Source organism: Sinocyclocheilus rhinocerous, unplaced genomic scaffold, assembly GCF_001515625.1.
Source record: "Sinocyclocheilus rhinocerous isolate Xijiao unplaced genomic scaffold, SAMN03320098_v1.1 scaffold1382, whole genome shotgun sequence".
Lineage (NCBI taxonomy): Eukaryota > Metazoa > Chordata > Actinopteri > Cypriniformes > Cyprinidae > Sinocyclocheilus > Sinocyclocheilus rhinocerous.
In genome coordinates, this window is record NW_015657958.1 from 536,952 (window position 1) to 561,164 (window position 24,213).

General features: G+C 36.5%; 2 protein-coding genes across 4 annotated transcripts in view; both read right to left on the reverse strand.

The window, feature by feature from the left end:
• Nucleotides 1-2,015: 2,015 nt before the first annotated feature.
• Nucleotides 2,016-11,540, reverse strand: brms1 (BRMS1 transcriptional repressor and anoikis regulator). 3 transcript variants are annotated; one of them, XM_016529805.1, is made up of 11 exons: nucleotides 11,436-11,540; nucleotides 10,158-10,379; nucleotides 8,994-9,084; nucleotides 8,671-8,798; nucleotides 8,497-8,576; nucleotides 7,931-8,027; nucleotides 5,594-5,686; nucleotides 5,118-5,182; nucleotides 4,998-5,037; nucleotides 3,060-3,168; nucleotides 2,016-2,972 (listed from the first exon to the last, which is right to left on the reverse strand). In XM_016529805.1, exons 2-11 carry the CDS (start codon nucleotides 10,363-10,365, stop codon nucleotides 2,855-2,857), a joined length of 1,029 nt encoding a protein of 342 aa, XP_016385291.1. In that variant the 5' UTR covers nucleotides 10,366-10,379; nucleotides 11,436-11,540; the 3' UTR covers nucleotides 2,016-2,854. The 3 variants fall into 3 exon arrangements, with proteins under 3 accessions (XP_016385291.1, XP_016385293.1, XP_016385292.1); XM_016529806.1 differs by lacking the exon at nucleotides 2,016-2,972 and adding an exon at nucleotides 3,439-3,507 and having other exon boundaries at nucleotides 3,085-3,168; XM_016529807.1 differs by lacking the exon at nucleotides 3,060-3,168 and having other exon boundaries at nucleotides 2,891-2,972.
• A 1,122-nt stretch (nucleotides 11,541-12,662) lies between these two features.
• LOC107721662 (protein phosphatase 1 regulatory subunit 14B-like) overlaps nucleotides 12,663-24,213 on the reverse strand; it is a 23,790-nt gene continuing 12,239 nt past the window's right edge. The window contains exons 2-4 of the mRNA XM_016529786.1: nucleotides 14,562-14,645; nucleotides 14,418-14,450; nucleotides 12,663-13,761 (exon numbers count right to left, since the gene is read on the reverse strand). Of these exons, the coding sequence (XP_016385272.1) occupies nucleotides 13,693-13,761; nucleotides 14,418-14,450; nucleotides 14,562-14,645 (186 nt within the window). The 3' untranslated portion in view covers nucleotides 12,663-13,692. The remainder of the gene's footprint in view (nucleotides 13,762-14,417; nucleotides 14,451-14,561; nucleotides 14,646-24,213) is intronic.

The following is a 24,213-nucleotide window of genomic DNA, read 5'->3' on the forward strand; positions in this document are numbered from 1 at the left end:
CTAATTACTGATGGTCCCTTGAAAAAGGGGGGAGGCACATATTAAAGAGCTGTAATTCCTTAACCTTTCCTCCCATTTTGATATGAATGCTCTCAAATTAAAGATCAGAGTGTGCACTTTAAACCCGTATTTATTATAAAACTGCAACTTGAATATGGTCAGCAGCTAAATTAATAAAAAATGTGCCTGTCCAAATAAATATGGACCTAAATGTAACTGGAAAATAAAAGCAAATTACTTTCCATTAAAATAAAAAAACGGAAACCTGCTTGCTTGACGTGCAAGAACCTGAAGAGGCTGAAAATATAAAATATTTTAATTTGTGCTCAGAAGATTAACGGAAGTCTTATGAGTTTGAAACAACATAAGGGTGAATAAATGACGACAGAATTTTTTTATTTTTAGGTCAACCATCCCTTTAAAGGTGTTGGACAAGCATTTTTGTCCCTAGTACCTTCACAAATATCAATCTTTTCTTGGGAAATCACACCTGTCTCAGTATATGACAGTGCTAAGCTCTAGCCAGTCAGAAACACTCAATGACGCCAGTGAATCATTTTGCATGTCAAGTTGACATGTCTCGGAAGTAAGGGATTCAGAGAGAGATGTGTGGTAAAACAAAATGGCACACAGCACCCTTGGCAAAGTATGATCTCTAATTCAGGATGCTGATTGGTCAATTAAGCATTTAAGCAGTGCCAAAATACATGACAGTAACAATCAAGATGCCATGCTTTCGCTGTTTAGCATGGACAGCTGTTAATAAGCAGCTTATTCCACTGATGGCTACTCAAAATCAGTTGTGTGTAGGCCCATACTAAAATAAAATTAAAACAAATATAATACATATTTAATTCTTCATGTCATACTCCCTGGTAACAGCTACTGTATGACATGAAACATAGGTTCAGCATGCTTCTGTGTATATAATGCGCAACACCCACCTCTTTTAACCTAGTTGACCTATCAGAGACTATATCCAACATGACACATTTAATGAATTTGCTTTATAATATAATTTATTAATATTAATAATAAAAAACTGTTCTTAATAAGGCCTCCGAGGTTGTGTTATATTGTGAATCACAGCCTATCGTCCTTTCTTACCTAAATAAAATTCAGGACACACTGCTGTATCCTTTATAGCTCTCCTATTTATGGTCCATAACAGCCATTTTCACGCAACTCTTATTATGGTCTGTCCACCTTAAATCCACAAGACAAGATCTTACCTCTTCTTCATCTGACTGCGCACCTCCTCTCTTCAAACTCTATGAATCACGAATCACTTAGAGACTCTTGAATCGTTAGATTCATTACATCTCAAGGACCCAATAATTGAAAGCAGAAGAGTCTGTACTTGGATGTACACCAGGGCTGGAATAAAATTTTTAAATGTATAAATTAAAATGAGAACTTCTCGAGTTTTCTAATCCCCCGTTTGGCAGAGAGAGAAAATGATTGTTTTCCATTTATTGTTTCGTTGGGTGTTAGTCCCATCTAGTGGCTCATAGCAAACTATACAGGTACATCTCAATAAATTAGAATGTCGTGGAAAAGTTCATTTATTTCAGTAATTCAACTCAAATTGTGAAACTCGTGTATTAAATAAATTCAATGCACACAGACTGAAGTAGTTTAAGTCTTTGGTTCTTTTAATTGTGATGATTTTGGCTCACATTTAACAAAAACCCACCAATTCACTATCTCAACAAATTAGAATACTTCATAAGACCAATAAAAAAAAAAACATTTTTAGTTAAACTACTTCAGTCTGTGTGCATTGAATTTATTTAATACACGAGTTTCACAATTTGAGTTGAATTACTGAAATAAATGAACTTTTCCACGACATTCTAATTTATTGAGATGCACCTGTATAGCTCATATAGCGCTTGGTTACACTACAGCGCCCCCTGGAGGACACAAGCGGTGCCTCCAGCCTTTGACAGTCCTGCAAGGTTTTAATGAATGAGCCATTAAACAGCAAATGTAATAAAAGTTTAGATTTTAATAATGCTTCTTGTTATAAATACATGATTATCTCGAACACTTCATAAATAAGTTTTAAAAAGCACCCTCTGTTTCAGATCACTTTACAGATGTCTATAAATACTATGTATTACAATAACAGTCTTTCAAAAGGTACTGAAAATTTTTTTTTTACATCTCTTGTTTTTCTGAGTGAACTCAGTGTTTGATTGTGTTCTGGGTAGAGACAGCGCTTTTCCTTCTAATATACAAACCTTGGCTATTAAAAACAGATCCAAGATCAGTTTAAAGAAGCAGATGCAGCACAAGATAGAAAAGAGTCCATGTGTGAGTGCAGTCCTTTTTGCCCCTGTGGTGTCTTTAGTGTACATGAAATGGACTTTTATATTCATTTTAAATGACAAACAAACAAACAAATGCACAATGATCTGAGTGTATATCAGACTTCATATAAGGTCAGTACGAAGTATTATGAATGTATACAGTGTGATAAGCATTATGATACAGAAAGACTTCATATGGTCTTTTAGCATTTGGTCAACAGGCTTTGTAAGTCCATGTTGTGTTTGAATTAATGAATGAACTTTAACTGCACCAGAAATTGCCTACTTGATGCCAACAGTGTTGCTCTGGAACCAGATCCCTCTTATTATTATAATCATAATAAAATATGTATATAAAAAAGGCGAAATTGATCTGGGATAAGTCACTATACATAAAGTCTCTGGTCTGATCAATACCAGTGCATAGCATTCAATTGGATTGTTATAAGCTGTTCTAAAGGTGTTGGTAAATTTGTGTGTTATTTGTTAATTATTAAAGGGTAGGTTCACACACTCTCTGAGTGTAACGTTTATCTTCTCTAAGCTTTTCGTATAGTGTATTTGCCTTTCTGAAGTTGGGAGATGTAGATTTTGGTTTTGGTGCCATCTGTGCGCTTGAACCAGACCTCTCCTGTGCTGATCCCTGTTATCACGGCCCTGAAAGAAACACAAGAAAACCATTTCAATTAAAATGTTTTTGCAAACAAACCCAAAGCGAAGTCTTATGTCTTATGCTGTACTGACTGTGCCGGGCTGTCGTCATTGACTTCTAGAACGACACTGCTGCCTTTGGAGAATCTCTCTCCATCATAGAAGAGATCCCCACCTTCACATCGCACGGGCACCTGCCTGTCTGAGAGACAAACAGACACGCACGCACACCATCTTCAACATGTTGCGCTTTAATAGCTCATAATGCTCTAACTCTCTGTTTTCAAGACATTTTATGACACTGTATAGGCCTGTCTAGCTAAAGTGAAACTGCTGTCATTAAATGGTTCACAGGCGCGACAAGATAACACTCCAAAAAAAAGTACATGTACAAAAGCTGTCACTGGGACGATACTTTTTCAAAAGGTACACCTCTGTGCCTTATTTAGCTCTGAAGGATGCTAATTAGTACCTTAGCCTGTTAGTGTTCCATGCAACGTACCGTCCGTGGAACATTTTGTGCTTACATTTTCCAGGAATGCTAAGGGGTTAAAGATATGTATTAGTACCTAAAGTGTACATATTAACATGTAAATGGTACCTTTTGAAAGTGACAACTTTTGTACCCTTTTTCTCAGTGAAAGCAAGTGATAAAACGTATCTCTTCCAAGTAAATCTGTTAAACTAGCTGTGACCGCGACGAGACGAGTGACAGATTTTGTTGATCAGTTTCCATTTCTGTGGCTGCATTAACTAGCCCTGACTAACTTTGAAATCTGAATGGTCCAAAATCCTGCTCCACATAAGAGGACAGTATACATCAAATATCTTCTGGTCATTTATTGCTGAAAGCTTACCGTGTAGTACAAGAGTTAGGTATTAAGAGTTTGTCCAGTTGATTGTTGATTGATTATCAAATGCAAACTGCATCATTAGATCTGTACACCCTTGTGAAAAGAAGTATTTAGCATACTTTAAATTAAAGTGTACTGCTGAATGTACTGACAAGCATTTATGGTAAACTAAAATATACTTGAATGTAATTAAATTTTATTAATATAACATCAGCAAGTACAGTTTTTTTTAAATATACTTTTAATACACTATAAGTGCACATTCAAAACAATTCAGCACACTTTTTCACAAGTGCAGTATTATAACAGTGGTGTACAGTATTTGGTTAAGTAATTGATTCCTATGATGCAGAGGAAGACAATAAAGAAATGGAGGGATGAGAGTGAAAGAAAGAGTGAGATCTGGGAGAAATAAAAAGACAAATGAGAGACAGAGCAGAATCAAATGTTACATGTCAAACCATTTTTCTTAGAGACAGAACATGTGACATTAAAGCCAAAGTAGTTTAAGTCAATCAGTCTGGAGTGACAGAGAGGGAAATGGCTCTATAAATCAAACCTCTGTATCTAACTTAATCAGAGGCCAGACAGACAGAGCTTGTGAGTGAAGGTCAGGGCTAATGGAAGCAACTGGGATGCCAATGGAGAACATGCTTAAGCCTTTGCATCCATTTTAGCTAGAGACAGACAGTAACTCAATACATGTTGTGTGTGTTTGTCTACGAGTGTGCGAGTATCCCTGAAGGCATGTTTACTATGAAGTCTTTTCATAAATATAGACCCCATTATTTAAAAGCATGCATCAACACATACAAGATACTCAAAAACAAACTTGAATCTCAAATTAAAAATGATTATACAGCATTATGTAGTTACATTGTTAAAGATAGAGAGAATCCTATATTGCTCAATGAAATCTATGCCAATCTTGTCGTGAGAAAGAAATCATTGGTTAAATATATTTAGCCCAAGGTCTCTGATGGTCAGTGCACATGATTGCCTTCAATAAATTTACAAGGAGTTAATCCAGTCAGTTTTGGCAAAGTTTAATGAGGTTCACCTGACTACCATGAGGTCCTTGACCTCCCAGTGTAGCTTCCTGAGAAAGGCAGCGACCGACAGGAAAGCTTCAATAAAGTACTTAAATGAACACAGTGCCATTTAATAACTGACTTACTGTCTGCTTTCTTCTTCATAGGCATCAGTGCCACTTTTGCCTGGAAGACAGAGAGATAAAAGTCACAATCCATCACAAACGTTCACCGTGAGTGAAAAGCTGATCACTCATCATGAATACCTTCTTGATGGCCGCCCAGTCCTCTAGAATGTCAATGTCTCTTAGCATATACACTATGTATGGCCCTGAAAAATAGACAGACGTGTTGAGCAAGACATGTTGAGGAACATAACTTCTTCAAACCGAGTGAGGATAAGAGGTTGTTAAAGTTGGCTGTTAGTTGGCCTACAAATTTCTTTCCCAGAAAAGGTCCAAACAATAAAAAAATCATACCGTTTCAGGAGACAGTATATTCTATGGCAGTACAATGAATGGTAAGACAGTTACATTATTTAATGAAACGAGCCATGTGTGATTCCTGTATAATCAATCTGTTAACTGGTGGCCTCTGGTGAACTTTTTTAATCTATTTTAAGACCTTTTCAATAAAGTTGGTGCTGGAACAAGATTTAATCCAGAAGGCAAGTGGTGACAGAAGTGGTGACTAAATGAGAGGGGAAGAGATGGATCTCAATCTAAAGAGAATACTTTATTACCTGACACAAGAGCTGCCTTCTTCTTCCTGTCTGGGCGAATCAGGAGACTCCTTCTCTTACATTTCTTCATCCTCACGTCATCATTCAACCACTCTGATTGATAAAGAGCAAGTTTGTGTGTTTATGGATCTTGTGAGTATTTGTGTGTTTCTAAACTAGAAATTCCTAGTGAACAATAATATCTAAAATCTCCCCACAAGTCTGACAGCGAAAAGACCCAGATGCCAGACTCTGCCACAGATCTGACACGGTGTTTAAGGTATGTTAACCCAATAAGGCCTACTGTATTATATTTGATACACATTTATATTATTAACATGATCAAAACTTTGCTAAAAGCCTGTTGTATAAAACAGCATACAAGTAGTATATACTAATACAAATGTAGTATATACTTGTTTATACTTTTTTAGCAAGTTAAAGGCCTTTTATTATGATTCCAAACACGTCCCCGTTCAGGTTGCAGTATACTTGTCTTTTTGCTGTGAAATCTTTACTTTATAAAATAAATGTAAGAATAACTGGACTAAAGATTTACTTGATTATAAATAAATAGAATAATCACATTAAAATGCACCATATAAGATACATCAGGCTTTGGACAAGCGTTTTTCTACATCTAATTACACTGCATTGCATTATATGTTTTGCCCCCCACAATAAGAACTGCAGAGCTTTGATTGTAAAACTAAGCATATGAATGCAATTTTATTAAGACATATTATTGGGAGATATAGAGTGACAATTGATATTTATGTGACAACATTTTATGTAAGTAGTCTGTTATATGGTTATACAAAGCTCACTGATTTACATTACAAGCTGTTAGAATTTCATCTCACCTCTGCTATATTAACATCATACACTATAATACTGTATAGCACTGTATTTAAATTATTTTAAATAGTTATGTTTATTCACTGTTATATGTTTATTCATATTATTCACTGTTTATACATATTTCAGTTAATACCATCATTGTACTTTATTTTTTATCTGTTGTTGTTTCATTGCAAGATGATGTTTATTTTATGTCTGTTGTGCAGCACTTTGGTTAGAACTCGTGTTACTTTTAAGGTGCTATATAAACAAACCTTGACCTTGAATTACAAAAATCAAAGGAAAACCAAAATATAAAGTAAAAAAAAACTGTCTTGAAATAAATTGACGAGTCCCGTTTTCTAGTAAGGTTAGGGATTCAGAAGTAGTAATAATATTAAGCTTTAAATGAAACAAAAGTCATCTATGCAGACATATATCCCTATTCTGACTGCAAGGTAAACGTGTGTGTATGTGAGTGTGTGTAACTGGTATTATCTACATTATGTGGAACAAATGTCCCGACAAAGATAGTAATACCAGTAAATTCTGACCTTGTGTGGACATTTTCTGGTCCTCATGAGGAAACAAACTTATGAATCATAAGGCATTAAGATTTTTGAAAATCTAAAAATGCAGAAAGTTTTGTGTGAGGGGTAGGCTTAGGGTAAGGGAATAGTTTGTTTGTTTATTTTCTTCTTAACGCCATTCCAGCATCTATGGCTATATTCATGGCGAGAACCAGTTAATCCATACACAAGTCTGTTATATACACACAAGTCGGGGGACAATTTAGAATGTTCACTTCACATAACAGGGCTGTACAGTGCGACATATATGTTGCACGTGCTATGAAAATTATATAGTGTTTTATTTTAATATTTATTGTTACTTCTAAATACTGTACCTGAAAAATAAAGCACTGTTTGTTTTATTTGCATATTATGTGTTTTTGTAATGTATATCTTTTGTTCTTATTTTCTAATAACAAAGATAAAATAATGACAAAGATTTTTATCTTCGCCCACTTTGGCCTAAATGTCTGCCATTCTTTTTTATTTTATATTTTGTTACCTTGAAAGGCTTTTTTTTTTTTTTTACAATTTTTTTTTACAGGCAACTTGCAAAATAGTAAAACCAACATGACAAAGAATCGTGATAAAATCGTGAATCGTGATATTCCTGAATAAAATGGTGATATGATATTTTTGCCATATCGCCCACCCCTAACTTGTGCTACAACTGTTTGGCCTGTGCTACAAAACTTTCAACCTCTGTAGCACCAGTGCTATGCGCAAAAAAAGTTAACGTACAGCCCTGCATAACCTGCATGTCTTTGGGCTGTGGGAGGAAACAGGAGCACCCGGCGTAAACCCACGCTGACACAGGTAAGAGGTTAGAAACTACAGTTTGTACTGTATAAAAATCATTACACCTATGGTATGTCCCCATAAAACACGGAAGCCTGTCTCTCTGTCTGTGTGTGTGTGTGTGTGTGTGTGTGTGTTTGTATGGTACCTGAGGTGATGTCTACACTGTGTTTGTCCTCCTCCAGTCTGCGGATCTTCTCCAACAGTTCTGTTTTCATGGCATCAAATAAGAGTGTCCTCTCACTCTAGAGAAACAAGCAACTGATTACATACACACACTGACTCGATATGATTCATGATCATCACTGCAATGTCAACAAACAAACAAACACAACTGTTTTGGCACAGACATGGAAGTATTTATTTACAGCAGTGCTTTTTCACTGGGGTGTGTTTTTTTGTGATACTTCTAGATTATGATAAATGTGGTATGTGCATGTTTGTGTATGAATCTGAATATTTAAATGCTGAATTACTACTAGGTATGCAAGTTTGTTGAATCATACAATAGTACTATGTTATTAACAAGGTTTTAAGCATGGTACCAATTTCACAATAACTTTTTTGTACCATGAACTTTCTGAAATACCCTGGAGTACCATGTCAATGTCATGGTACATGTATATGGCACATCATTTAATACCATGGTAACACAGAAGTAGCTTTTTGTAAGGATGCTGCATCTAAATATGTGGGTCAGCTGAGCCGTGTTACCTCTAGATGTTGTCTGGCCCCCTGCACTTCACATTCATGTTTGTGTCTGACCACTTGCAGACAAAGTTCTCTGAACACACCTACAGGAGGAGAATTAACAGTTGACCTGAGACCTGCTGTTCATTTGTAAGAGATATATCATAAAGCAGATATATGCGTCCTGATGTGTGTCACCTGCCACTTGTGTTCTCTGCTGTAGGTTCTGCTGCAGTGTTGCCAAGGGTTCTCTGTACTCTCCTGCCTTTCCTGTCAAAACCTCGTCCAGCTTCATTTTAACCTGGTTCACACGTTCTTGAAAAAGCCTGAAATTAAAGAGGAAATCATCTATAGAGCTCAAGAATTTAGTTCTTAGAACAACACAATTTGTCAGAACAATACACTATAGAATATACTATTTTTATTGGTGGCCATCCACCCCAGATGACGGCCCTGTTCCTATTGGTCAAAAAAAATTAAATGCCACCCAGCCTAAACCAATCAGAAAGACGTATTCTTACTTGTCTTTTAACTCCATGAACTGTTTTTCCAGGTCAGACATTTCATCTAGGCACTGTAATCGTCTTCTCTCACAATCTTCATCATCCATTTCTAAAAAAGAGAAAATTCACTCTCATTCAATGTTGTTCTTTGTTCATTCTCTTTTCCTATCAATTCCAGTCAGTCTTCACATTCCTATACTTCACATCACTATATGATCAATTTTGGCTATTTGGGGGCAGTCATGGCCTAATGGATAGAGAGTCGGACTTGTAACCCGAAGGTTGCGGGTTCAAGTCTCAGGTCCGGCAGGGATTGTAGGTGGGGGGAGTAAATGTACAGCGCTCTCTTCCACCATAAAATACCACGACTGAGGTGAGACACTGAAGCAAGGCACTGAACCCCCAACTGTGTGTTCACGGTGTGTGTGTTCACTACTGTGTGTGTGCACTTGGATGGGTTAAATGCAGAGCACAAATTCTGAGTATGGGTCAGCATACTTGGCCACACTTCACTTTCACTTTTTAACTTTCACTGGGTGCTATTCAAAAGCACTATGCAGTCAAGTTACAATTGCAGGATTTGTCAAATTTACAATTGTCATGCAAAAATTACAAAAAAAAGTAAAACAAAATGCAATGCAACCAATTTGACAGCTGCTGCAACATAATTGCAGACAGTTAATAAGAAACCATTCAGCATAATTATGCAACATTCAATCAGCAGACCTGAACTTTCTTCCTCTTCCTCCTCTTCCAGGTCCGGCAGGGATTGTAGGTGGGGGGAGTAAATGTACAGCGCTCTCTTCCACCATAAAATACCACGACTGAGGTGAGACACTGAAGCAAGGCACTGAACCCCCAACTGTGTGTTCACGGTGTGTGTGTTCACTACTGTGTGTGTGCACTTGGATGGGTTAAATGCAGAGCACAAATTCTGAGTATGGGTCAGCATACTTGGCCACACTTCACTTTCACTTTTTAACTTTCACTGGGTGCTATTCAAAAGCACTATGCAGTCAAGTTACAATTGCAGGATTTGTCAAATTTACAATTGTCATGCAAAAATTACAAAAAAAAGTAAAACAAAATGCAATGCAACCAATTTGACAGCTGCTGCAACATAATTGCAGACAGTTAATAAGAAACCATTCAGCATAATTATGCAACATTCAATCAGCAGACCTGAACTTTCTTCCTCTTCCTCCTCTTCCTCCTCTGGCTCACTCTCCTCCAGGTCGCTGTCCCGCTCCTCTCCACTCTCCTCCATTGTCTCCTCTGCCTCTCCTCCATCTTGCTCCTCTTCCATCTCGCCATTAGTTTGAGGAACCTCCGGGTCGGCCTCTGTCTCCATCTCCTCCTCTGGTTCTCTGGCAGCCGGCTGAGCTGGCATGACTGTTTATAGCACTGTATTGAATAGTATTATAACAGCGGTAAGTTCTCAAGGTGTCTGATATGTAGTAAATAAAAAACCCACAGTAATATGTATTAATGTAATATAAACTATGAATATAACAAATTATAATTATACATTTATTATATAGGATTAAAAATTATTTATAATTTAATTTATATACCATTATAAATAATGTATATTTAATTAAATAATAAAATAACACTGCATATTTTGTCACGTAATCTCCCTTTTTTTTTTCATTTTTATATTATCTTATTTATATTTATCTTAGCTATATCTTTCTAAGCTGTATAATGATTTAAAACGTTGTAGCATTAAAAAAGCAAAAAGCACAATCTATCAGTACCGGAAGATGTGAAATAATGTGCATGTAAAGACAACTGACCAGACTAAAGACCTTTAACAGCTATAAAAGCACAGTATCCAGAGACAGCAGGGGCTGTTTAAGACCCTATTAACCACTTTATGTTTAATTAGAAAGAGGAAACTCCATGCACTCGTCTGATACAATTCGTAGTATGATGAATTAGCACTCTTCAATGAGATTTATGAGATCAGGAGCGTGTTCACAGACTCGACGTGTATCATGTACGTCCTCTAAAGGCCGCACTGCACTGACTTACATTGCAAGCTCATCACTCATTCTCCACATCCATAGCTCATACATTATATGATGTGAGAGAAATTAATAGTTACAGTCTCGTGCCGTTCACATATAACGTTAATTGCGGATTTAAGTTAACTTAGTTACAAAAACTCGTTTTCCAACTGAACAACTCCACACTTCATTCAGAAACATAAAGTGTCCAGTATAACGCGGAACAGTAATGGTAACGAACGAGAGTGGAAAAACAAACGGTTGCGCCTCTTAAAAAGCCTCAATAGCAATGTAGTTATAGATTACCTTACTTCGTAACGTTGTACTGAATCTCTTAACCACTCCATGAATGTTCGCAAATTAACCGATGCAAGGCACAGGATAACAATACACGACGATCTTACAAACAAACTGTATTAAGTGCATAAACAACAGCTAAACAGCTTACCTTCTCGTCAATTATTGTTTAAGTCATGAAAAATATTACATATTGTCGACTGAATTTGCATATCAGGGCGAGCTGACATCGGACAAGTCCACTTCCTCAGCGTTTCGTTGTTGAAACACAATGCCGTTTTGAGACGCTAGCCAATCAACGCAGACCTCGGTACTTCTGAGAACCAATCAGAAGCCCGATGGTGAAGAATCGCAGTCTCATCGATTTCAGTAAGGTGGTCAAACTGGCCAATAGCATTTGGAGCTGAAAATCCATGAACTTTCTACCAACTGACAAGGTTTCCCTAGAAAGACCGACTTGAACTATTGCATAATGGACAGAAGAGAAACATATTTTTTAGAATTTTTAGAAGAACATTTTTGAAGAATTTTTAATCAGTCAAGTACAGAAAAAGAAACACCCACACAAAAATGTCATTTAACATATTTTTATTAAAGTTGCATAAAAGTGTAACAAAATCGGGCAAAAAAAACAAGACAGTTTAGTATTGCTACAAGATACTTTTTTTTCTCTCCAAAAGGTATGACCTTGAGTACAGTCTTACTCAATTGTTTACATTTTTCCTAAATTCATAATATTGTTTCTCTTTTAAATCCAATTGTTTTTGTTTTTTTCAATCCTCCTGTCTCATTGGACACAGGAAAGAAAAGAATCAACAGCACTGATTCCATTTTATGTTAATAGTTAATGCATCTAAAAATTGCTTGGTATATAACTTCCTTTTCTAGAAAAAAAAAAAGAATCACTGAAAGTACAAGAACCTTTAATTCTAAAACGTCAAAAAGATTTCCACTGTTGCAGCTATTTTTCTTGTATGTTCCCTCAAACAAGATTAAATTCATTTGGTTGTCATAACATAAATGTAACCTAAGGCAACATCTGAAAGTATAGGTAGAGCGACTCATGTAAAACGAAATGCTGAGAAGCAGGTGAAATAAAGACAGAAAATTAAAATGTGGGGCCCATAGAAAAAAAAAAAAAAAAAAAAGAGGGAGCAGAGAAAGACAGAAAACATTTGTTAAACATCCAGGACAGTTGTCATTGTACCTGACTTCATGTCATTCATAAGTGAACTCAGATGTGATGAGGAGGAGCATCAATGAATGATTAATATCTACAGATGCTAGCGATGTGTTAGTACGTTATGGGAAAAGCTCTCCTAAAACACCTGCTGGAAATGTTGGATTGGTGATTTTCAAGAGCACTGAGTGAGACTATTAGCCCTCTTATTATAATGTTTGATTGGCTGAGACAAAAAGAGCAGATGGCTTCCTAGGAAAGATGATTTAGGAGAGTCATGTGTGAGGATTAATTCTAAATGTACGTTTGGCAGTGACCGTGACGCACTGCAGCTTGTCTAGCCTGCTCTCCAGTCCCTCCCTGTCGGTCTCTGGAAGAGTCAGTGTGCACATCTGTGGATGTGTGTGAGGCCCAAGAGCCACAGCTGTGGTTGTGTGTGTGTATGTGTGTGTGGTAATTGCTTCTGATCCCTGAGGGTGGTGATGCCCATGAATTTCAGTGTGTGTGTGTGTGTGTGTGTGTGTGTGTGTGTGTTTGTGGTATGTGTAAGACAGGGAAAAATTAAAGACAAGAATCAAAAGACCCAATTTTTTTTTCTACACACAGCTCCCTTCCCTGTTAATACCACAAATCCAAAGTAACTCCCTCACTTTAAATCAGCTTTAATCACTCTCTTTATTAGTTTTCCTCTTTTTTTAATTAAAATGTCCATGAATGTTCCTGCACACTTATTAATGGAACAGGAGAATCAAAAACAGAGGGTAAAAAATCTCTTCTGATGTCATTTGAAACCAAGTATCGTCACAGTTTCACAAAAGGTTTTTTAGTCCATGTGTTCATTGAGACAGAGCTTTGAAACCAAATTAAAACTAAATTCGAACAAAAATCCAAATTCATAAAATAAAACCATTCTATGCATAAAGATAATATGCACAGTAATGTATACTAACATGGAATACATTTCAAAACAATGAAATGTTTCCCCCTTTACAAAAAAAAGTAAAATAGAATAAAATAATACAAATAAAACCAACAAAATTAGAAAAATAAGCCCTGCTTATAAGGATCTGATTGAATCTCCCATAATTTTGCCTCCACCTCCTCCCCAATGGATGCAAAAGAGGCAATGGGATTGGATGAGCACCTGCTCAGGGGTGAAAGGTCACGCCCCTAAAATTGGAAAAGGAGGGATGAGATTGGTTGAGGAAAGGTGGAGGTGGGAGAAGCTTCATTTCTTCTGAGGAGTACTGAGCTTCTGCATGCCACGGATCTTGTCCAGCAATTCAGCTACAAACTCCTACAGAGGAGAGAGAAAAAAATAATAAAAATCTTTTAACAAATTTAACAGAGAGGTGGATTGCTGGCACTTCAGATTCTGCAGATTTTCACACATTTACAACAGACTAAAGGTCCTTGCACACTGAGTCCGAAATTTTCGTATGCGTTTTTTCATTTTGTTCGCATTCGTCATCCCTTCCTAACATAATGCTTGCTACGGATGCGAAAATGCAGAAAATCGAACCTGATCCGAATTTTTTTTATGATGGAAAAAACTTTCAGTGGCAGTGTGTAAACATGATTGACACAATGTAAGGTTGTATTTATTTTTTGACGTGCGAAAATTTCGGACTCAGTGTGCAAAGATCTTCACCTATCTGTGTTTATCCTCATTACAACGAGAATTATACTACGGGGCCATTGAATGCTTGAATCTGATTGGTTGACAAACATTCTAAGGTTCAGGGAAACGCATAGTTACCATTAGAGGTAACAGTGGTTACCATAGTATAAGCAGAATAACTGATGAAGGGCCATTGAATTATTAGAAAAATGGCCCGTTGTCAATTATTCCTTACTTAATGTTGTTTAAATGAGTAAAACTGAAATATCTTTTGTCTAATTTGATTCTGCTAACAATGTGTGCAACTCTTAGATACGAGATAATGTACTCACTTCAGTAGGTTTATAACAGTCTACCAGCAGTTCCTGTTGGACAATAAGAGACAAAAAGTCATACAAGTGTAAAATCAGTTAAAAACTGAAGATGTAATGGAAAATGTGATAAAATGCTGAATCTGTAATTCTTGAGAAGGATACCTTGACCCTTGCAGCACGGTCTACATCATTCTCCATGTCCAACAGTTCATCCACATCAATCTCCAGCTCTGGAATCGCCTCCTCCTGTGACAAGCATAAACAACATGAAGTACAAGGAAATGATCTGTTTGGATCAAAGATAGGTCTATATTCGAAGTAAAATCTAAATGGAAATTACACAACTATTCTTAGTAATTCCCGACAGCTCTAAGAAATTCTGCAGTATTCCCAGAAGGAAAAGAAACCCAGTGAGGAAAGAGTAGCTAGCTAGGCAAAGACAATGTGACGCTGGTTGCACAGAGGTTTCTGGAATGTTTGTGTGTGTAAGCGTGTATGGAGATCTGTCTTTAAGGCAGTTAGTTATATAGCATTTCCTTGTTCCCCACCAGAGTTGATGAAGGTCGGTGTAATGCTGCCTCTTCACCACTAGGGGTATCTCTTGTGCCACACAAACAGTTAAAAGTCAGTCTTTGGGCCAAAGAATGCATCATACAAAATAAAGTTATTCAGGTTGTTTGCAGAAACAGAATACATTTCTAAGCTGTTTTTTTTTTTTTCAGTTTGATTAAGGTATGTTTCCATTTGCTTTACTTTTCACAATCACTTCCGTGGATTTTATTAATCTCACCATTTATGGGAATGATGGTTATGTTACTCATTGATGTGTGTAAAGATCAGTGTCTACTTGCCCTGGAATGTAGTACAAATGTCTAGATAGTGTAATATTTTGGGGGGTATTAATGATTTATACAATAAATAAAATATCTTTATCTATTTTTTTTTTAAGTTAGACAAAAATTACAAACACTTCTGTTCAAATTTTGGGTCGGGTCAGTAAGATTTTTTTTAAATGATTTTGAAAGAAGTCTCTTAAGTTCACAAAGTCTGCATTTATTACAGGATAAAAAATTCAATACGAACAATAGCTTGTGTGCATGTGTTGTTTTTAGGTTTGATTTAGTAGCAATATTTCAAAGATTTTATTTCCCATTCTAAACTAAGGATTAAAATTGAAATGAAAGTTTACTAAAATATGTATTTCCACATCAACTTGTCCTAGCATGCTGTTAACATGTAGTCTGACGTTGCTATTAATCCTGCTGCCTGGCTGAAAATCCTTTTTAAAATAAATCTACTGTTTGATGATGAGGATGTCATTAATTGACTGTTAATATGTGAAGTTAATATGTTAGATGTGATTATGATTCCTCCAACTTTACAAAACCAGAATGGCAAGTTCCAGCATCATCTAATCATGAGCAAGACAGAAGATCGAGACTTAAAAAGAGAAGAGAAATTGAATACAGTAATACAAAACTTTGGGGACCAAATGTGATTTTGCACAGATTCAGATAAGCATGTTTGTTTTAAAAATACTGCCGTGTTTGGCTATTTTTATCAGTCCAGTTCACATATTTGGCCTTGGGCTGTTGGAAGGCACTGGCCATGAAACAGATCTGTCTGCTTCTCTTTCTGAAGTCAGACGCCTTTGTCTCTCTCTACTCACAACCAACTTCCCTAATAGCTCTAAATCAAATCAAAACCCTGATTCAAATTCAAATTCAAATTCAAACACTATCTCTCTATGCGAGTTTTAGTTGTTTCCAAAAGCAAAAATCCAACTGTGCCAGTGGAGGCTCCAAACCTCAAACATAAACTGCTGTATTTTTGTCGTGTCGTCCCTTTGGCCTCCCAATTTGGTTTCTTTCTATAAAGTGGTCTCTTTCAATAAAGACTATATATCTCTCTCTCTACAAAGCTATAAATGGTCTTCACAAGACTCGTACCACCCCCACCCCCCTTTTCTCTCTCACGTTTCCTCTCCCCCTATTCTGCAAACATTTGCTCCCTCAGAGCCTTTTCCAAAACACACTTCATCTTCCTCTTCCAGACACACACACTCACGAGCCTTATGAACACGTATAAGCTCATTGTGGTTTTGGTGCAGTGACTCATACGGCATATTAAAATATCATCTGTCTAGAGAAACAAGCGCTGAAGCGAGGAACATAAAACTGCCCATTGCTTCACAATGGAAAATCAAAAGGCACTTGCAAAAACAGGTCTATTTCCAGAGCTGATGCTTTTTTTTTTCATTCAAATGCTCTCTTTCTTTCTTGTGCTCAATGCTACTATCAGTACTTCATCTTTTCACCACTATTTTCCTCCCCCTTGGTTTGAGCTGCCCAGACCAGCTGTCATTGCACCTGCCTGAATACCCCTTGCCCAAATCTCTCTCTCTCACCAACACAAGCACACACACACACACACACACTACAGTTCATTCAGGCAGACTGATATTGCCATGGTACCGTCACATGTTAATGGACGCTTTAATTGCTCTATTGAATTAACAAACCTTCAATTTGTGTCTATGACTGAGTAGTGCACATATGACTAAAGGGTGCATGAGTACACGGGAGCGAATGAGCTGTAAAAACCACTTGAGCTGGCTGTTAGAGGCTGGAATGTGAAACAGTACGTACGTGTGTGTGTGTGTGTGTGTGTGTGTGTGTGTGGACACTGAGACAAAGAATGCAAGGCACAACATGTGGGCACCATGTGCTACTAGTCACTCAGAGAGACAAGGATAAAGATAAAAAGAGTAAAGCCGAAACAGAAAGCCGAGCAAAAGACAGGAAAAACAAACTAAATATAACCAAAAAGCTTCTCACTATCAACTAGAGATTAATTTAATCCACTAAACTACATACACAGACAACTAATTAATGGTCATTTAGCCAATGCTTTTATCCAAAGCAACTTACAAATGAGGAACTTTGCAAGCAATAATAGTAAATGACAACAATAGGTGATGTACCGCACAAGTTTCAGGATTAAACTCGACTAGACTAGTACAAAACTAGAACAGAAGTTAAAAGGGAGAACAGTACAGAAATGAGAGAACAAGCAGATTTCTATATGATGTACTATTAGGAAGTGCCTTTATGGTTTCAGATTAAAAATGTGTACAATATAATGCAATACTGATGGTGCCATTTCCTTTTCATGTGTATTATTTTAAGCTACACATTTCTCACGTGTGAATGAATAGCTCCTGTGTAAAAATTAGAGCAATTATTCAAACAATAATTTAGTCCCCATGTATTGAACCCATGACATTTGGCATCTTCCAGTCCAGATCCTATACATTTACAATTACTACAGACAGAAAAAATGTTGTTATATATTGTTAAAATATGTCATTTAAATGCATAATATTCTACTTACAATGAACACTTGTTGTGTAGGAGCTCCCAGTTGTTCTTTAAATAATCCTAAATCAAATAGTGCTGTCAGCAACTTAGACACATGGGAATACAATTTCATTCTAACTATTTACTCAATTATGATATCCAACAGCGATCAGGGCCACATATATATACACAACCTCTCAAAAGGTTGGAATCAGTAAGATTTTTTTTTCTTTTTTTCTTCACAAAATTTATTTAGCAAGGACACATTAAATTGATCAATAGCAACAGTAAAAAAATTCTAAATTGTTACCAAAAAAAAGAATCTTGAAAAATGTATCATGGTTTCCACAAAAACATTAAGCAGGATAACTGTTTGCAACACTTATAATTATAAGAAATGTTTCTGGAGCAGCAAACAACAAAACATTGTATGATTTCTGGTGGATCATGTGACACTGAAAACTGTAGCAATGGCTGCTGAAAATTCAGCTTTGTCATCACAGGAATAAATTACTTTTTAAACTATATTAAAATAGAGAACACTGTAATAATACTTAACAATATTACTGTTTTACTGTATATTTGATCAAATAAATTAGGCCAATGTGATCATAAGAAATCTTACTGAAAAGAAAAAAAAAACCTTACTGATCCCAAACTTTTGAACAGTACTGTACGTTTCATATGAACAAAATCAAAAATGTTATGGAGCCTGTGTGCATTGCAGGACCAGACTTCTGACTATCAGAATACAGTTTGATCCAACTTTGAAATAAACTCAGTCTCACCAACTGATTATTCTGATTTCTCAAATCTGTAATCGATAACACAAACAAGCACGAGGGGATCAGACTGGAACTGGTGATTTCAGGCAGATCTTGTTATTTTTGTGTATACTATTCATCAGCCCGTGAGTGAATGAACTGTGGGCTGTCTGTGGCCTGTCTGAGCTTAAGACTAAATGCTTTGTGTCCATGTGAGTCAACGCATCGGTCAATGTGCAGGTGTGTTGAGTTGCTTTAGTCAGAACATGTCTACCCTGGATTTATGGATGACTGCATTCATGTCTGGAAATGTATGTCTGTGTTCATGTGACCTTTATAATTCAGCATATGTGTATATGAGCATCTACAGGTCTCTTGTGATCGTCATCTGATGTGACATTATGAGAGCAGAAGGGTCTTGGACTCAGTGCTGCTTTGACCTACATTACACAACTGTCTTCATCACGGAGGATGAGGATGATGGCAATATGGGTTCCCTAGTGGGGCCCTTGAGGTGCCAGACATAACTTGAACTTAGCCAAAATGCTTTCAGTTCCTACACGACCTTCTCCAAAACAGTGACAAGAGCATTAGATAATAACATTTTTTCCAAGCATAGCACAATAACTTCAATATAAAAGTTAAAGCTTCCAATATTCCGGCTTAAGATAAGCTCTATCAATGTAAAAAAAAAAATATGGAAAACATCACAACTACGGAAGCATTTACAAAGAAAATAAACTAGACCAGTGTTCCAGAGGGTTACACGTCAAGCATGTAGTTTTGTAAATAATCCTTTTGAGGTGGGAATACTTGTCTAAATAGATATATTTCTAGTTATGTGTATACGCAGTTCCCACGAGTAGAGATTACTCCATGTAAACAGTGCTTTAGACCTTGTGATTTACAGAGTTACCTCAAATGCTATTGTGCAAAAGTAAATAAATACATTATTGATGTATTTTGCAAAAGTTACTAGGTTACATCATCACAAAGTCTAAATTGGACAGAACTTTACATAGACAAGGTCAGGAAACAATTCTATTATATTAAGGCCTGTTCACATGAAGAACAAAAACTATTTTAGCTCCTACAAGAATGAACTTATTCAGAGTTTATTAAAAGCACTGCAGTTATGTCGTCTGCAACTTAAATGCTTGAGGTCTTAAAAGCTGGGTGGATTCTAACTGTCAATATTGTTTTGTTCATCAAATGTTCTGAAAAGTGATTTTAACAGTATTGTTGGATTTTAGTTGTGGTGTGAACTCCACTATTCTCATAGAAATAGACAAAATTGTAATAATTGTTCTAGCTAAAACCATTATTTAAAAAAAAAAGTTACATTAAAAAAACAAATAGACTGGTCAATATTATCAGCGTTGTGCCACAGAACCTGTAATGAAATCCCAGAATATCCTCAGAGTTTCACATGACAAATGAGAAGGACAGAGATTGACGTCATGAAGGGCAAAACAGATCAACAACATTCAACTGCCAGTAATCACAGAGATTAATACCTCATTTATCATGCAGAAGATGAAGCAAATCACTTTTTTGTTCATTGCCTGGATAAACAATCTGCCACAAAAGACATCAATTATCAATTGAAACTAATTGAATGAGGTTTGCTGAATAATTGAACTTAATGACACTAAGCTGCCTTAGTTAAAAACTGAAGTTATTAACTTAAGCAATTCTAAACAAAATCCCAGATTCTTGAATTTGCAATACTGACACTGATTTTTAAGTTTATTTCTATATTGTATAATGTCCTACTTAAACCCATGGCTATATAGTATTCATATTACAAAATGTATGCACAATTTGTTAGGTTAAGGGGGTTACAGACAGCGCATACCCCCAATGATACATCTTGCCCTACTCTTGCCTAAAATTTTCACCAAGTTGTCGATGTGCCTTTTGTTTAGGTGAGTTTGAAGTGTCCCATCTATCCGAGCACATGTTGTTCTACATTCTTTACGCTCTGATGCAAGTGTATATTTGCTCAGCGCTGACAGAGATATTTATGCCTGATATCTGATCACATATTCAAGTGCCTGCATTTCTACGTGTGGCTGATGACTGAAGGGGTTTCCGCATGAGTTGGTTAAACTCTGATGGCATGATAAGATCAGGCACCAGAGATAAAGAGGATAGAGAAGAGCGAGACTGAGAGTGAGAACCTGTGATCAGACAGGAAGAAGGAAATGAGGACAATCAGTTCCACTCATTTGAATTTATCAATAAATATAAGAGCCTTTATACCCACACATTCTCTCTTTCTCTCAAGCTTGTACTGTGAGCATATGCAAAAAGCTACTTAATATTACTCAGGAGACAAATTATGTTTCAGTCCAGGTGTGCACATTCAACAGCTCTCATCATTGCACAACAATATCCAACATAACTGGAGGAGTAATCCCGGAATTTCCTTTAGATATTTTATCTATTGGTAAAAAAAACAACAAAAAAAACATCCTGGGCTGCAAGAGCAATACGCAGAAAAAAATTATTCATTTAATGATGTGTGGACTATGTGCGGACTATACGTGTGGATAAAACGGTTTAAGAGTGGCATGACGTTGATAACTCAGAAAAGAGACATGATGGTGAACATAGCTGATGTCTTAGCTGTCCGAAACAAAGGAACAAGACACAGCGGAGTCTTTTTAAGACCAGGGATGCATAGCGATAAATAGCTAATCCGAAGATGGGAAGAGTTCAGTTCGACAAAAGTAGGAAGTTTAACACAAAACAGGCTTTGCATGAAGATATGTGAGGGGAAAAGATTAAAGAATGCTTACAAATAGACAAGAAATTCACATTTAGGAATCTTCAAATGGGAACATTTAAAAAGAAGTGTTTCCAAGTTTAATCTATCAATTGAGGTTGGAAATTAATGGTTTGACAGTAAGAGGAGAAGCAATGGAGGCCAATGGAGAAGCAAACTAATTCTGGTTACTATAGTTATCCATTCATTTCTATAGTCAACTAAATAAAATAAGCTACAGTTTGTCTTCTTTTTCAACATAGAAGTAAGCTACTTCCTATGAATGTGTGAGAATTCTTATTCATTAAACCCTATAGACCTTAGTCAAGGTAGCGTCATATTTAATTTTTGACAGGAATGAAACCGAGGCTGTGAGGGATAGAAGTAGTGCGGTCAAAAGATTGTAATGTTGTTTAACAACATACCAACCCTCTGTACACCAAAACTCCATAAAACAGTTTTGAAAGTTTTACAGTGCATTTCATTCTATAAGTCTATCCCTTACAGCTTCGTTTTCATCTGTGTTAAATTCAATATGGCATCAAACCTGATTAATGTCAATGGGTAGGGCTGTGCAAATAATAGAATGCAATTTTCATGCGCATCCTCCAGCACGTGCTTTCAGATGGAGCGGCATTTACTACACAGAGCAATCACAGAACCGGCTTTACTTACGAGATGCGCATGAAAATCGCATTTGATTATTTGCACAGCCCTATCAAATAACCAGAAGATTAACAGTGCACTAAATGATAAAACGATAAATAGCGCAGTATACAAAACTATTTGCTCTACAAACCAGTGTGCTTATGGCTATAATATAACAAATACTAGTTTGCAACATAAAGCAGCATATTTTTTGTACAACTAAAATAATTGGCCAAAGAAAGAAAGCTGTGCTCAGCAAATGCCATTTCAACTCCATTCATGTAATAATACATACTACTGCTAGTACTATAACATTCAGGTGAATTCTAAACTAAAATGGGACAGATAAGAGAGACGAGAGGTTTCAAGTCAAGTCTAAAACCTACAGAAATTTGCTCTGAATCATTAGCTCTCCACCTCAAACAGCTCACTTTACTAACCCCTGATCTATCTCATGTAAACACACACAGTGCTGTACTATTGATTTATTCTCAGCGCTGGCTGCAGTCTGTCTGTATGACAGACAGCAATGGTGCTGACAGAAAGCTGGGAGAGGAAGACTAGGGACACATGCCGCCCCAGGAGAGAGGCCTCTGGCTGGGCTGAAGTGGGCCAGCGAGGGGTGGGGGTATATTTCCACACACCCGCTGACTCTCATCACACACTGGGGGCTTATCAGCAGATAACACACTGACGAATACACACAGGAGTAAGCAGGCCTTTTTCCTTTCATTAGAACAACAAAAAAATACATTTTACCTTTATTAAAACAACAGCAATGCCATAAAGAGAAAGGAACCGATCTTTTGTTGGTCTTTTCTTTAAAAATAGTTTCTATCATTATGTATTACACAAGTAGCTTAGATTGTAGAGTGTTATATAGGGGTGTAACCAGGGCTTGAATTGAGGGGGGATGGAATCCCCCTGGTTGGGAAAAAAAATGACAAAAAGCATCCCCTCTGTAAAACTACCATCCCCTTTGGATCATTAATGTAAATTATATAATTATGTATCATGCAAATGTTAAAATGATCTACTTATGATAATTTACGAAGTAAATAGCGGCCAGGCCATTGGCCAATCAGAACTTGGTACTGTAACAAGCTGCGCACAAGCTGAAGCAAGTCTTCGTCATTTTTCTTGCAAAATGGTTCAAGCGCAACTTTTCTTTTTAAAAGTTCTTTAAAAAGAAGACAACAGAAGGTGTGATTTTTTTCCTTGATTAGAATTTAAAGACATTCCCCTGACATAATGTCATTGTGCTGTATGTGTGACAGGGACTTAGAGACGATAGGAGAGCTAACAGTATCGAGTAGCCTATGTCACATCCGACAAAACAAACCAAAACTCCTCTTGAGTCCAAAAGTATTCACTCAGAGACCTATTCAAATGCAGTTATAATGCCCTTATAATTATATTACAATTTTTTGGTTTTATATTCATTGCACAAGCAATGTTTTGCACATGTGCATGAGCACAAATGTGCTAGGCTATTAATTTTACACAACAGTGCAGAGCGACACAGTGTTTTGTTTCTTGAATGATTCTGTTTTTGAACGAATCAAGTGAGCCGGATTCAAAGGTCCATTCCGATGGACTCGCTTGTTTTGTTTCTAATTGAATCAGCCATTTTGAATGAGTCGTTAGATTTGAATGATTCAATAAATCATTTACCTATTGGTGGTTTTGTCATATTTATTTATCCACAGGCCTAAACCAGCCAAGGTGCCAGCTCAAAACACATTCAGCAAAATATTGTTTAATTATCAGTATTGACCACTGATCTATAATAGAGAACATTATATTCATATACAGTATATTATATATAGATCAATGGTATTAACCAACATTCTTCCATTTCAGTCTCCAGAAGGAAAAAAAAGCTTATAAATAATAGGTCATTTAATAAGGCCATTTCATTTTCATGAAATATAAAAAACTAATTTTGTAAATTGAGACAAATTTTGTAATTGTGTAAAATTAGCCAAAGAAATTGACCACAAAATCCCCCCTGAATTATTAGGGGCCAAGCACCGAAGGTGCAGTGGCACCTATTGTATCCGATAGCGTAATTTTTCTTCTTCCGCCGCAAGTCTATGGCAGCCCATAGAACCGCTTGCGGGAAAGTTGTGAAATTTGGCACACTGATAGAGGACAGTCTCAACATTAACCAGAGCAAGTTTGGAGTCTCTAACTCCAACTCTCTAGCGCCACCACTTGTCCAAAGTTGCAATTTCTTTATGCTAATAACTTTTGAACCATAAGGCACAAAA

Excerpts from the sequence above, each read along its gene's own strand:
- brms1 (XM_016529805.1), bottom strand. The coding sequence starts at position 10,365 with ATGCCAGCTCAGCCGGCTGCCAGAGAACCAGAGGAGGAGATGGAGACA. Across the intron at positions 8,028-8,496 it reads GGGCCAGACAACATCTAGAG|AGTGAGAGGACACTCTTATT; the intron begins GTAACACGGCTC and ends TTGTTTCTCTAG. Across the intron at positions 5,183-5,593 it reads GAAGGCAGCTCTTGTGTCAG|GGCCATACATAGTGTATATG; the intron begins GTAATAAAGTAT and ends TCTATTTTTCAG.